At 40.0% G+C, this 15,688-nt stretch overlaps 2 protein-coding genes across 2 annotated transcripts; one reads left to right on the forward strand and one right to left on the reverse strand.

Moving 5' to 3' along the window:
• The first annotated feature begins 4,112 nt into the window (after window positions 1-4,112).
• INSL5 (insulin like 5) lies at window positions 4,113-5,869 on the forward strand. Its single transcript, XM_040408622.1, has 2 exons — window positions 4,113-4,290; window positions 5,631-5,869. The coding sequence occupies exons 1-2, from the start codon at window positions 4,113-4,115 to the stop codon at window positions 5,867-5,869; spliced, it is 417 nt and encodes a 138-aa protein (XP_040264556.1).
• A 3,659-nt stretch (window positions 5,870-9,528) lies between these two features.
• DYNLT5 (dynein light chain Tctex-type family member 5) lies at window positions 9,529-15,428 on the reverse strand. Its single transcript, XM_040407519.1, has 5 exons — window positions 15,343-15,428; window positions 15,076-15,222; window positions 14,804-14,895; window positions 10,123-10,247; window positions 9,529-9,856 (listed from the first exon to the last, which is right to left on the reverse strand). The coding sequence occupies exons 2-5, from the start codon at window positions 15,195-15,197 to the stop codon at window positions 9,653-9,655; spliced, it is 543 nt and encodes a 180-aa protein (XP_040263453.1). The 5' UTR covers window positions 15,198-15,222; window positions 15,343-15,428; the 3' UTR covers window positions 9,529-9,652.
• Window positions 15,429-15,688: the final 260 nt, after the last annotated feature.

A 15,688-nucleotide genomic window follows, 5' to 3' on the forward strand; every position in this document is an offset into this window, starting at 1 on the left:
GACATGTTCATGCTCCGATGCTCTCCTTTGCCCTGCGCTAAATTGCGCAGGGCAAAGGCATTTTTAGGAGTTCCGGTGACGTACCGAGGCTCTCCGTGGGGCAGCTAGGAACCCTGGTGACGTCACCGGCACTGATGGGCGGGATTTAGCTCTGCCCTAGCCAGTAAAACGGCTAGGGCAGAGCTAAAGCCCGCCCCTCAGAGCCGGTGATGTCACCGAACACACTGCCGGGCGGAAAGTTTCCGCCCGGCAATGTGTTATTGAAAACAAAAGTGACCTTGCCCTGCGCGGGGGCTGCCTGGGTGAAAATAAGGGTACGTCGGGGTTCAGCTCTGAACCTGGACAACCCCTTTAATTGGTTATTTATAAACCCCAACCTTAGGGCTCATGCACACAAACGTATTTTTCTTCCGTTTCCATTCCGTTATTTTACAGGTCTATATGCGGAACCATTAACTTCAACGGGGTTTGAAAAAAATAGAACATGTACCATTCTTATCAGTTTTGCAGATGCAACACAGACGTCATTGTTTATTTTTGCGGACCGCAAAATACGCACAGTTGTGTGCATGAGCCCTTAGGCAGATGCCAAGGCCCACTGGGCTTTGGGGAGTCCACAATGTGCTTTATGCCTGTAAGGCCTGTTTTTTCAGTGGTCCGTGTCCAATTTTGCTTCAGTTGTGTTTCCTTGTGTCTTCCTTTTTTTTTGTCTGACAGGGGAAAAAAAAGGAAGGTTAATGAAATGTGTAATTTTATTGCACCAAGGTCTTGTAGAAAAAAACAGACGCGGACACGGATGACATACCAGTTGTGCATCCGTTTTTTTTGACGGACCCATTGACTTGAATGGGTCCGTCCTCCATTTTCCACTGACAAGAATAGGACAGGTTATATTTTTTTGACGGACTGGAATCACGGATCACGGACTCGGAGAAAAAACGGAGGACTATCAGTTTTTTTTCACAGCTCCATAGAAATGAATGGGACCTCCGCTAAACTGTGAAAAATTACGGAACGGACGCGGATGCACACAACGGTCGTGTGCATGAGGCCTAAAGCTAAGGGTTGGTATCACTGGGGCCCAATGTGAATCTGTCACTGAAGACCACATGTACCCCTGGTGGATGCACAGATGATCCAGTAAATATGACTAATAAACAAGCGCAATAAGTGCCCATTATTTCATTTCATAATTAGCACACAAAAATTTCCCCTGGGGCACAAATAAAACCTTTTACCATTTTGATTTTTGCTACTTAACACTGATATTCTGTAAAAAAAAAATCTTCTGATCATAGACAAATACCAGTTCATGGATATTACAAAAAAATCTCAACCTTTTATCATTTTTAGGTCCAATATTCTGCACTGATTAATATTTTAATACAGTCCTGATCAAAAGTTTAAGACCACTTGAAAATGGCAAAAAATCCTATTTAGCATGGCTGGATCTTAACAAGGTTCCAAGTAGAGCTTCAACATGCAACAAGAAGAAATGGGAGTGAGACAAAACATTTTTTGAGCATTCAATTAATTGGAAAAAACGAATAAACTGAAACAGGCTGTTTTTCAGCTGATCAAAAGTTTAGGACCACATGCCTTTAGAAGGCCAAATCTGTGCAAAGATGTGGATTCATTGTCCTTCTCTGTTGGGTAGTCACACGTTGTGATGGCAAAGGCAAAAACTCTCCCTTTTTGAACGTGGTCGGGTTGTTGAGCTGCATAAGCAGGGTCTCTCACAGCCGCCATCGCTGCTGAGGTGGGACGCAGGAAGACAGTCATTTGGAATTTCTTAAATGATCCTGAGGGTTATGGAACAAAAAAGTCAAGTGGAAGACCCCAAAAAATTTCATCAGCACTGAGCCGGAGGATCCAATTGGCTGTCCGTCAAGACACTGGACAATCCTCGACCCAAATTAAGGCCCTTACTGGTGCTGACTGCGGCCCCATAACCATCAGACGGCATCTGAGACTGAAGGGCTTCAAAAACAAAAAACGTCTTCAAAGACCTCGTCTCCTTGAACGCCACAGAACTGCTCGTTTGGACTTTGCAAGAGAGCACCAAACATGGGACATTCAAAGGTGGAAGAAAGTTTTATTCTCTGATGAGAAAAAATGTAACCTTGATGGTCCTGATGGTTTCCAACGTTACTGGCATGACAAGCAGATCCCACCTGAGATGTTTTCTACGCACCACAGCGGAGGGGGCGCCATAATGGTCTGGGGGGCTTATTCCTTCAGTGGAACAATGGAGCTTCAGGAAGTGCAGGGGCGTCAAACGGCCGCTGGCTATGTCCAGATGTGGCAGAGAGCATTCCTCATGACTGAGGGCCCTCGTCTGTGTGGCTACAGGACAACGCTACAGTACACAATGCCCGCAGGACAAGGGACTTCTTCCAGGAGAATAACATCACTGTTTTGGCCCATCCTGCGTGTTCCCCTGATCTAAATCCAATTGAGAACCTTTGGGGATGGATGGCAAGGGAAGTTTACGAAAATGGACAACAGTTCCAGACAGTAGATGGCCTTCGTGCGGCCGTCTTCACCACTTGGAGAAATGTTCCCACTCACCTCATGGAAACGCTTGCATCAAGCATGCCGAAACAATAACGGCGGAGCTACTCATTACTGAGTTCATGTTTGGAAGTTGGATTTCTGTTTTGGGGGGGTTTAGTTTTTTTTGGAGGTGTGATCCTAAACTTTTGATCAGCTAAAAAACAGCCTGTTTCAGTTTATTCGTTGTTTTCATTAAATTGAATGCTAAAAAATGTTCTGTCTCACTCCCATTTCTTCTTGTTGCATGTTAAAGCTCTACTCGGAACCTCGTTAAGATCCAGCCATGCTACATAGGAATTTTTGCCATTTTCCAAGTGGTCTTAAACTTTTGATCAGGACTGTATATCTTTATAGCAGTTCAAGCTGCATTTTCTCATACAGAGCTTCAAATACCCTGCATAGACGGTTCAATTCTGATAAACTCCTGCCTGCAGCCACCACTAGATGGCGCATAGAAGCTTACTGCATACTGAGTTTTTATTGAATTCAGTGGATGCAAATTCACATCACTGTTTAGCTTTCAGTTCTTCTGATCCATCAGAAGAAAAGTCAAATTTAAAAAAACTGATCTGTTACTTTCAGCATCAGTTATGCACACTAATTAGCATCTTTTTATGACCATTAGTTTGCATCAGTTATTTTTGACGGGAGAAAAAAAATACTGCATGCAAGACTTTTTCTACCATCAAAAATAACTGATCTCTGATGGAAGGGACACAAACTGATCGTAACTGATGCTCAAAATAACAGATACGTTTATTTTTTTTCTGGATCAGAAGAACAGAAAGCTAAATGGTGATGTGAACTTAGCCTACATTGTATGCAGTCAGCTCCTGAGCTCCCTCTAGTGGTGGCTTCAGGCAGCCAGAATGTTATAATTTAGCTGTGCATCCTTTTCAGGGGATTTGGAGCTCTGTATCAGATTGTTGGAGCTCAGAGCCCTATAAAGATAAGTTCAGGAATCAATCAGCACAGGATATTAGAGCTTTTTAGAATAAAAGGGCGAAGATTCACTTCAGCAAACTAAAGTATAGGGATACCTACAGACAGAATAGTAATCACTCTGTCCAGATATTGCTTTGCATTGAGAACTCTCCAAATAGATACTGATATTAGACTTTCTAGAACCTTTGCTGCATCTTGTCGCCATCTTTACTGCCTGACAACTGGATGAGTGCCCCTCACATACAGGGTAACGTCAATGCTCTCCATTTGTCCTGGAGTCATTTACTTTTAAAGGTTTTTCCATATAAATATTGCACGTATGTAGGAAGAAGAAAACGTCCCCATCTCAATGTTTACACACAGGCGGTGATGGCTCCTTAAAATCCGTGAAGCTGGAGTAATGCGATAAGTAGCAGTTTAACGACCCTATGACCCTTGGATGTATCATGTTATTATGCGCCATTAAGCATTACAGAAATTTGACAGAAAATTCCAGCCAATGGGACGTTGAAGTTCTGGGTATAAATTGGCCAGAATTTCCCAGTTCTCCACATCTCCTCCAGATTTCTTGTATTCAGTCCCACTTTGGAGCCCACCCATCATTCTCCGACATGAGAGTCCTACCCGTCTGCTGCCTCCTGCTCACACTCCTGATAGCAGCTGAACAAGTAACAGCAGATGGACAGTTTGTGAAGCTCTGCGGCAGGGAATTCATCAGGGCGGTGATCTACACCTGCGGAGGATCCCGCTGGAGGAGGCTTTTGTCTGGACAGCCCCAAGACATGGCTGGTAAGTGTGTAGATGCTTGGTAGGCTGTAATATGAGCTGCAATACCACTTCTATCCACCAGGTGGCAAAGCAGGACAACACTTTTTTTTTTTTTTTGCAACACTTACATGCACATTGTACTTTATAGAATACAGAGGGCAGGATGCATGCATACCGTCGGGCGTTTTATTATTTTATATCACCACACGGTGTACAGTAATATAAGATGTCATCTCTAGAGGAATTTATTCATAAATGCAGTCTAAGCAAGTGCACTAGATATGAGCAGCCTGCACTCCCTGCAGGTATAATATTAGGGGCTATAATGCATTTTGTTTCATCTGAAATGCAGGCCTTTTCATTGAAAGATATTTTCTATTTAAAGGGGTTGTCTCACTTCAGCAAATGGCATTTATCATGTTAGACATGTGGCCGCAGCCCCTGAATACGAGCAGTGTATAATGGGATTGAACAATGAATGAAGCCGGCAAAGGAAGCAATATGGAGAATCACGATGCATTAGTAAGTGCCACGTAGGAACTTTGTCTACATGATAAATGCCATTTGCTGAGGTGACACAACCCCTCTAAGTAGACCTGTTTAAAGGAACACTGAGTCTAGGCAAAACTATTACACTGGGCTATGCCTCGTGCAGGGGGTAGAGCATAGCACTGGATCATCCGTGTGCCCGTTCAGAAAATTATAGAGCGTGTCCTATTCTTGTCTATTGGCATTCCTATAACGAAATTGTAGCATACGCATGGACTGTATCCGACTGCAAAATGGATATGGTCATGTATACCTTACTCCAGGGATGGCCGACCTGCGGCTCTCCAGCTGTTGCAAAACTCCCAGCATGCCCAGACAGCCTCCAGCTATCAGCCTACAGCAAAGCATGGTGGGAGTTGTAGTTTTACAACAGCTGGAGGGCCGCAGGTTGGACAACCCATTGATCTGAGTGGACACTGTGTAATGCCTAAATTCTCCTGTGGTGGCGCTGCAGGGACATTAAACACTTAGGGCTCATGCACACAAACATATTTTTCGTCCGTGTCTGTTCCGCAAAAAAACAGAAATGACCCCGCAAAAAAATAGAACCTGTCCTATTATTTTCCTAAGGATAGGTCTGCTCTATTATGGCCTGGACGTTCAGTTCTGCAAAATGCAGAACGCACACGGCCGGTATCAGGTCAGAGTCATGTGCATGTGCCCTTTCTGTCAGGTTTCCCCCCAGATTACGGCCGATCACTGGGGGGGCTGTCAAGGAACCCCTCTAGCAAGTAGATATTGTCCCCAGCTGAGAGCCCCTTTAACTTTGTTCAGTCCAATACAATTTCTGACGGAGGTTGCGTTGTCCACAGGCAGAGAAGACCTTTTCGCCGCGCACACCGTGGATGAGGACTTGGTGGGACCAGTGGAATATCACGTGCAGAGAATAAACTCTCAGAACCAGGAGAACCTGCAGGAAACAGAGTCTTCCGAGGAGTTCTGGGGGGCGAAGAAGAACCCGGCTCAAGAGCGACGCGACCTAAATGAACTGCTGACAACGGCCTGCTGCAAAACCGGCTGCAAAAAGAAGGACTTGAGCTCCCTGTGCTAGAGCCACGTGTGTGTATTATATGTGTCTATAGCCGGGGTGCAAATAATTGATATCCCCTCCGTCGGTGCTAGTGATTTATGAACATGTTAAAAGTGAAATTTACAGACCTCAGGTTTCAAGTGTGAACAGACGACTAATAAAGAGTATACAGAACTTGCTGGATGGAAAAGTCTCATTCATTCAAATCAGTGAATAATAATAATAATACTGCCCCCTATAGGTGTATATATAAAGAAAAGGCAACATATATATATTTTTTTTTTAACAAACCTACACAAACATACAAATTCCATGCAGTAGTTGACTCTGATCAGGTTCAAATCAAAGACCCCGGTGCTACAAAGAAGAGGAGGTGACCTCGAACGAGGGTTCATTGTAGAAATGTCACCTTGGTCTCCACGGGCATTCACGTGAATGGGGATTGCCTGCAATACCAGACACAACCACAAGGAGAGGAGTGATGCTGTTTCTGGACACCCAGCCAGAAGAAGGTAACGTGCGTAGATCTTGGTCAGGGCTCGTGCACACAGATCCGCATAAAAAATGGATGACATTCGTGTGATGTCGATGTTGCATGTTTTTTTTTTTTTGCGGATCCATTGTAACAATGCCTGTCCTTGCAAAAAGGACAAGAATAGAACATGTTCTTTTTTTTTTTCTTTTTGCGGAACGGACATGCAGATGTTCGTACACAGAATGCACACAGTCATTTCCGTTTTTTTTCAAGCCCCATTGAAATGAATGGTTCCGCATACAGACCTGTAAAAAAAAAAAAAAACGGAACGGAAACGGAAGAAAAATACGTTCGTGTGCATGATATTCCTGTTTTAAATATTCATGTAGTCAGTCAGTACCCAAAGGATATGCCATATATGCCTGATATGTGAAGGCCTAACCTCTAGGATCCTCACCTTGGGACCCCCATATTCCTAACAGGTGAGGGTCTGTCTTAAGTGGAGCTGCCATACACTTCAGATGGCTGCTCCCTACACACATGCATGCTCGGCCTATGTTCTCAATATGGAGAGGGGAATAAGTTGCTGGTGGTGGCTGAACTGCAATCCCAGTCACAAAATCAAAAGCGGTGCTGTTTCTGAGTTGCACACAACCCCCTTAAAGGGTAACTCCACTCAAGATGATTCTCTAACTATTGTTAGGCTCTTAAGGCCTTTGGACAAGGGACCTATCCATTTCCGTCCTATAGCATATCAATCACTTGTATTGGAAAGTTCAGGTTTTATTGGATTGCATCTTTTTTATTGCAAAATTCAGGCAATTTTTCATACATTTTTATTCCACTGATGTATCGTCATACAAGTGCATTATCTGCTTTCCATCATCAATGACATAATAAATATTTTTGTACAAAGAAGTCGACAATCAATATCCGAAAACCTACTAGATATGCACCCGCCGGTCAGTGCAAAAGTCCCCTGAACTATAAATCCCAAAGTGAATACATTTTGGAGTCATTCTCAGATGTCGATTTATTAAAGAGGCTGCACAGGTTTATAAAAAAAAAAAGTCTGCTTTCTTCCAAAAACAGTGCCCCACCCGTCCATGGGTCGAGTCTGGTATTGAAGCTCAGCTCCACTGAAGTGAAGGGGTCTGGCTTGCAATAACACACACAACCTGTCAATAAGTGTGGGGCTGTTTTTTGAAAGAAAGCAGCCATTTTTTTCTAACCACGTACAACCTCTTTAAAATTAATATATGCCGTTTATCCTGTGCTGGGAAAGCTGAGTCCCAGCCAATACGGTAGTCACTGTACAGACTCTTGCTAGGAGACAAGGCATGCGGCCATAGATGAGAAGGGAATGATGTATCACTGCAGAACTAAGCAGATTTGGCATTTTGAAGTCTGGAAAAGCTCTATGTACAGCTCTATGGGAATGACCCAGCTTTCCCAGAAACTGATATCAGAAATGGTTGATTAAACTTGACAAGAGCGAGTGACTCCCAGGGGAAGGGGGGGGGGGGATCCGCTTTGAAATTGAACATCTAGTGCGGTTCGGTGGACAATGTGGAACTACAAGCCCCAGAAAACCCTGAGAGGTAGTTGATGAGGGGTTTGCAGTGACACATACATCACAAGGGCTCATGCACACGACCGTATGTATTTTGCGGTTTGCAAAACACGGATCCGCAAATTAAAAAACGGAGGACATCCGCATTGCATCAGTTTATTTTGCTGATCCATTGTAACATTGACTGTCCTTGTCCGTAAAACAGACAAGAATAGGACATTTTATATTCTTTTTGCGGAACGGACATACGGACATGTAATGCACAATGAGTCATTTCCTTTTTTTATGGACCCACTAAAGTGAAGGGTTCCGCATACGGACCTGTAAAAAAACGGAACGTAAAAAAATATGTCCGTGTGCATGAACCCTTAGGCCTCTTTCACACGACCGTATGGCTTTTTGGCTCTATTCACACATCCGCAATTCCGCTCCTCATTTTGCGGAACGGAATTGCAGACCCATTCATTTCTATGGGGCCCAATCCGGAAACGCGGACCCGCACTTCCGGGTCCGCATTTCCATTCCCCCAAAAAATAGAACATGCCCTATTCTTGTCCGCAATAGCGGACAAGAATAGGCATATTCTATTAGTGCCGGCGATGATCCGCAAAACCCACACGGACGTGTGAATGGACCCTTTCAGTGTTTTGTGGTCTGTTTTAAACGGATCCGTTGTTCCGTTTTTTGTTTCCGTTACGTTTTTCCATATGGCTTATACAGTATACAGTAATTACATAGAAAACATTGGGCTGGGCATAAAATTTTCAATAGATGGTTCCGCAAAAACGGAACAGATATGTAAGACATACGGACGTATGTGTTATGTTTTTATTGCGGACCCATTGACTTGAAAAGAGCCACTGTACATGATTTGCGGGCAATAATAGGACATGTTCTATCTTTCAACAGAACGGAAAAACGGAAATATGGAAAGGGAATGCATACGGAGTACATTCCGTTTTTTTTTGCGGAACCATTGAAATGAATGGTTCCGAATACGGACCGTATACGGAACGCAAAAAACGACCCGTAAACGGAAAAAAAAAAACAGTTGTGTGAAAAAAGCCTTAGGCTGGGTTCAGACCTGAGCGTCTTTGATATGCGCGTTTAACGCGCGTTTTTGACGCGCGTTTTTTGCAATAGTAAATGCGCGTTTGTGTGATTGACTGCAGTGTCCTATGGCCACAAACGCGCGTCAAAACGCCCCAAAGAAGCTCAAGTACTTGTTTGAGCGTAGGGCGTTTTACAGCGCGTTTTTCAGCGCTGTAAAACGCTCAAGTGAGAACCAGGGCCATAGGGAAGCATTGGTTTTCATGTGTTGAGCGTTTTACAGCGCGTTTGAACGCGCTGTAAAACGCTCAAGTGTGAACCCAGCCTTAGGCCTTGTTCACACGACCGTGCCGTTTTTTGCAGTCTGCAGATTGCGGATCCACAAAAACCGGATGCCGTCCGTGTACCTTCCGCAATTTGCGGAACGGAACAGGAGGCCCATTATAGAAATGCCTATTCTTGTCCGCAAAACGGACAAGAATGGGACAGGACTCATAATTTTTGCGGGGCCACGGAACGGAGCAACGGATGCGGACAGCACACAGAGTGCTGTCCGCATCTTTTGCGGACCCATTGAAATGAATGGTTCCGTATACGGACCGCATGCGGAACGCAGAAAGTGGCCAGTATACGGAACGCAAAATACGTTCGTGTGCAGGAGGCCTTAGAGTGATGATCCTTCTGTTGGGCATCGTTTGCCGGGCACCTACTCGTAATATACGGCATAGACATTGGCCAGGGCAAACAGGGAGCTGTTCTTGAAGGTGTAGGAGGAGAAGGTGTCGTACGCTGGGTCCCAGATACACCGGCTGCCCACCCGCATGTTCTGATCGCTCAGCTGTCCGATGTAGATAAGGACAATGATTTTATATCTGGGGATCATCAGGTCCTTGACTCTGGCCTTCACAACCTGTAATTGATAAAAGATGCAATATATAAAAATGACTCCTTTAATTAAAGTGACACTCCACTTTTAATTAACATGGCCCCACAGTCAGAAATGTTCCTCCTTACATCTTTATATTGAATAGTTATTATTGATTTCACTTATTTTTCAGTGTTTATTCCTCATTAAAAAAAATTTCAAAAAAGAAACCATCAAGATTTTGCTGTTGATGGATCTGTTTTTCGGACCATAGCTCTGTTCAGCATCTGCAGGTTCACTTCATGACCTACCTCAGAGATTGTCTTTGTCATTTGTCTACAGAGCTCGGCCTCGTACTTCTCCTCCTGTAGATAACTTGTCAGGACGTCCTTTAAAATATTATTGACTGTGGCCACAGGAAAACGGCGCACGGGACCTAAGGAGGCATCAAATGTTTTTATACAATATCTGACCTGGGCTAATCTGAGTGATCAAAGGGCTTGTTAAATTGTGCAACCCGTGTCAGATTCATATTTTGATACATCGGAGGCGGTATTATAGTAGTTATATTCTTGTACATAGGAGGCAGTATTATAGTAGTTATATTCTTGTACATAGGAGCGGTATTATTGTAGTTATATTCTTGTACATAGGAGGCAGTATTATAGTAGTTATATTCCTGTACATAGGATCAGTATTATAGTAGTTATATTCTTGTACATAGGCGCAGTATTATAGTAGTTATATTCTTGGATGTAGGAGGCAGTATTATAGTAGTTATATTCTTGTACATAGGAGCAGTATTATAGTAGTTATATTCTTGTACATAGGAGCAGTATTATAGTAGTTATATTCTTGTACATAGGAGGCAGTATTATAGTAGTTATATTCTTGTACATAGGCGCAGTATTATAGTAGTTATATTCTTGGATGTAGGAGGCAGTATTATAGTAGTTATATTCTTGTACATAGGAGCGGTATTATTGTAGTTATATTCTTGTACATAGGAGGCAGTATTATAGTAGTTATATTCTTGTACATAGGCGCAGTATTATAGTAGTTATATTCTTGGATGTAGGAGGCAGTATTATAGTAGTTATATTCTTGTACATAGGAGCAGTATTATAGTAGTTATATTCTTGTACATAGGAGCAGTATTATAGTAGTTATATTCTTGTACATAGGAGCAGTATTATAGTAGTTATATTCTTGTACATAGGAGGCAGTATTATAGTAGTTATATTCTTGTACATAGGAGCAGTATTATAGTAGTTATATTCTTGTACATAGGAGCAGTATTATAGTAGTTATATTCTTGTACATAGGAGCAGTATTATAGTAGTTATATTCTTATACATAGGAGCAGTATTATAGTAGTTATATTCTTGTACATAGGAAGCAGTATTATAGTAGTTATATTCTTGTACATAGGAGCAGTATTATAGTAGTTATATTCTTGTACATAGGAGGCAGTATTATAGTAGTTATATTCTTGTACATAGGAGGCAGTATTATAGTAGTTATATTCTTGTACATGGAAGGCAGTATTATAGTAGTTCTATTCTTGTACATAGGAGGCAGTATTGTAGTAGTTATATTCTTGTACATAGGAGCAGTATTATAGTAGTTATATTCTTGTACATAGGAGGTAGTATTATAGTAGTAATATTCTTGTACATAGGAGGCAGTATTATAGTAGTTATATTCTTGTACATAGGAGGCAGTATTATAGTAGTTATATTCTTGTACATAGTAGCAGTATTATAGTAGTTATATTCTTGTACATAGGAGCAGTATTATAGTAGTTATATTCTTGTACATAGGAGGCAGTATTATAGTAGTTATATTCTTGTACATAGGAGCAGTATTATAGTAGTTATATTCTTGTACATAGGAGGCAGTATTATAGTAGTTATATTCTTGTACATAGGAGCAGTATTATAGTAGTTATATTCTTGTACATGGAAGGCAGTATTATAGTAGTTATATTCTTGTACATAGGAGGTAGTATTATAGTAGTTATATTCTTATATATAGGAGGCAGTATTATAGTAGTTATATTCTTGTACATAGGAGCAGTATTATAGTAGTTATATTCTTGTACATAGGCGCAGTATTATAGTAGTTATATTCTTGGATGTAGGAGGCAGTATTATAGTAGTTATATTCTTGTACATAGGAGCAGTATTATAGTAGTTATATTCTTGTACATAGGAGCAGTATTATAGTAGTTATATTCTTGTACATAGGAGCAGTATTATAGTAGTTATATTCTTGTACATAGGAGCAGTATTATAGTAGTTATATTCTTGTAGATAGGAGCAGTATTATAGTAGTTATATTCTTGTACATAGGAGCAGTATTATAGTAGTTATATTCTTGTACATAGGAGCAGTATTATAGTAGTTATATTCTTGTACATAGGAGCAGTATTATAGTAGTTATATTCTTGTACATAGGAGGCAGTATTATAGTAGTTATATTCTTGTACATAGGAGCAGTATTATAGTAGTTATATTCTTGTACATAGGAGCAGTATTATAGTAGTTATATTCTTGTACATAGGAGCAGTATTATAGTAGTTATATTCTTATACATAGGAGCAGTATTATAGTAGTTATATTCTTGTACATAGGAAGCAGTATTATAGTAGTTATATTCTTGTACATAGGAGCAGTATTATAGTAGTTATATTCTTGTACATAGGAGGCAGTATTATAGTAGTTATATTCTTGTACATAGGAGGCAGTATTATAGTAGTTATATTCTTGTACATGGAAGGCAGTATTATAGTAGTTCTATTCTTGTACATAGGAGGCAGTATTGTAGTAGTTATATTCTTGTACATAGGAGCAGTATTATAGTAGTTATATTCTTGTACATAGGAGGTAGTATTATAGTAGTAATATTCTTGTACATAGGAGGCAGTATTATAGTAGTTATATTCTTGTACATAGGAGGCAGTATTATAGTAGTTATATTCTTGTACATAGTAGCAGTATTATAGTAGTTATATTCTTGTACATAGGAGCAGTATTATAGTAGTTATATTCTTGTACATAGGAGGCAGTATTATAGTAGTTATATTCTTGTACATAGGAGCAGTATTATAGTAGTTATATTCTTGTACATAGGAGGCAGTATTATAGTAGTTATATTCTTGTACATAGGAGCAGTATTATAGTAGTTATATTCTTGTACATGGAAGGCAGTATTATAGTAGTTATATTCTTGTACATAGGAGGTAGTATTATAGTAGTTATATTCTTATATATAGGAGGCAGTATTATAGTAGTTATATTCTTGTACATAGGAGCAGTATTATAGTAGTTATATTCTTGTACATAGGCGCAGTATTATAGTAGTTATATTCTTGGATGTAGGAGGCAGTATTATAGTAGTTATATTCTTGTACATAGGAGCAGTATTATAGTAGTTATATTCTTGTACATAGGAGCAGTATTATAGTAGTTATATTCTTGTACATAGGAGCAGTATTATAGTAGTTATATTCTTGTACATAGGAGCAGTATTATAGTAGTTATATTCTTGTAGATAGGAGCAGTATTATAGTAGTTATATTCTTGTACATAGGAGCAGTATTATAGTAGTTATATTCTTGTACATAGGGGGCAGTATTATAGTAGTTATATTCTTGTACATAGGAGCAGTATTATAGTAGTTATATTCTTGTACATAGGAGCAGTATTATAGTAGTTATATTCTTGTACATAGGAGCAGTATTATAGTAGTTATATTCTTGTACATAGGAGCAGTATTATAGTAGTTATATTCTTGTACATAGGAGCAGTATTATAGTAGTTATATTCTTGTACATAGGAGCAGTATTATAGTAGTTATATTCTTGTACATAGGAGCAGTATTATAGTAGTTATATTCTTGTACATAGGCGCAGTATTATAGTAGTTATATTCTTGGATGTAGGAGGCAGTATTATAGTAGTTATATTCTTGTACATAGGAGCAGTATTATAGTAGTTATATTCTTGTACATAGGAGCAGTATTATAGTAGTTATATTCTTGTACATAGGAGCAGTATTATAGTAGTTATATTCTTGTACATAGGAGCAGTATTATAGTAGTTATATTCTTGTACATAGGAGCAGTATTATAGTAGTTATATTCTTGTACATAGGAGCAGTATTATAGTAGTTATATTCTTGTACATAGGAGCAGTATTATAGTAGTTATATTCTTGTACATAGGAGCAGTATTATAGTAGTTATATTCTTGTACATAGGAGCAGTATTATAGTAGTTATATTCTTGTACATAGGAGCAGTATTATAGTAGTTATATTCTTGTACATAGAGGGCAGTATTATAGTAGTTATATTCTTGTACATAGAGGGCAGTATTATAGTAGTTATATTCTTGTACATAGGAGGCAGTATTATAGTAGTTATATTCTTGTACATAGGAGGCAGTATTATAGTAGTTATATTCTTGTACATAGAGGGCAGTATTATAGTAGTTATATTCTTGTACATAGGAGCAGTATTATAGTAGTTATATTCTTATACATAGGAGCAGTATTATAGTAGTTATATTCTTATACATAGGAGCAGTATTATAGTAGTTATATTCTTGTACATAGGAGCAGTATTATAGTAGTTATATTCTTGTACATAGGAGCAGTATTATAGTAGTTATATTCTTGTATATAGGAGCAGTATTATAGTAGTTATATTCTTGTACATAGGAGCAGTATTATAGTAGTTATATTCTTGTACATAGGAGGCAGTATTATACTAGTTATATTCTTGTACATAGGAGCAGTATTATAGTAGTTATATTCTTGTACATAGAAGGCAGTATTATAGTAGATATATTCATATAAAAAGGAGGCAGTATTATAGTAGTTATATTCTTGTACATAGGAGGCAGTATTATACTAGTTATATTCTTGTACATAGGTGGCATTACCATAGGATTTATATTATTGCCAATTATCCTCAAATCATATTCAGTACCTAACTGGTAGGTGTTTTCCATCTGCACTGCTGGACGGGTGATGTCATCATGATGTCCTGGCTCGTCGATATAAGACACTGTACTCATTGAGCTGAAAGGAAAATAATAGTGGATTTTGAATATTTATTGTTTCTTAGTTGTATGACACATTGTCTAATCTTCACCAACAGTCGTGTATCTGCAGATGTGGTCATGATTTCTGACGGACATGTCATGGAGAAGTTTCCGTGTAAATCTACTTCTTTCCCAATAAACCATCAGATCTACTCACTCTCTGGATTCCCGAGGTTTGCTGAGGTTTTCCCGTGGTCTGACTTCATGGCTGCTCAGAGACGAAATACTCCCCCTCTTCTTCAGCAGGCGAGCGGCCTTGTCTTTCGCGGCGTCGGACATTGCTACGAATATTAGGGTGATATCACTGCAGGGTAGTAATAAAAATATATATTAACTAATTAAATTAATGCCTAACATAAGAAATAATTGCCCCACAGTGGAAAAACGTGGCTCGTGTGACACACAGAAGATTCTGTATCCTTACATTAGAGAAAATAGCTTCAGGTAAGTGTCACTTTGTATCAGATTAAACCTTCCAGTGACGTTGCTGGGACCCCAAACAACCAGCTGTAAACTGTGTGTGATCCTGCCAGCAAGTCTTCAATTTTACTGCAGCGCCACCACAGGAGAAATGAAGCATTACACAGTTGCTATTGAAGCCGATGGTCTGTCCTTACAATACACACACCTGTCGAGTCCTGTGGATCGGGAAGGGGGGGGCTCCACTCTGGCTAGTAGATGAACTGGGGGTCCCTCTCTATTCAGGGGTGCAACTAGCCTTTGTTCTGCCTGAGGCAGGAATTGAAACGGCGCCCAACCCCTCCAGCCGT

This window comes from Bufo bufo, chromosome 9 (genome assembly GCF_905171765.1).
Source record: "Bufo bufo chromosome 9, aBufBuf1.1, whole genome shotgun sequence".
Taxonomy (NCBI): Eukaryota; Metazoa; Chordata; class Amphibia; order Anura; family Bufonidae; genus Bufo; species Bufo bufo.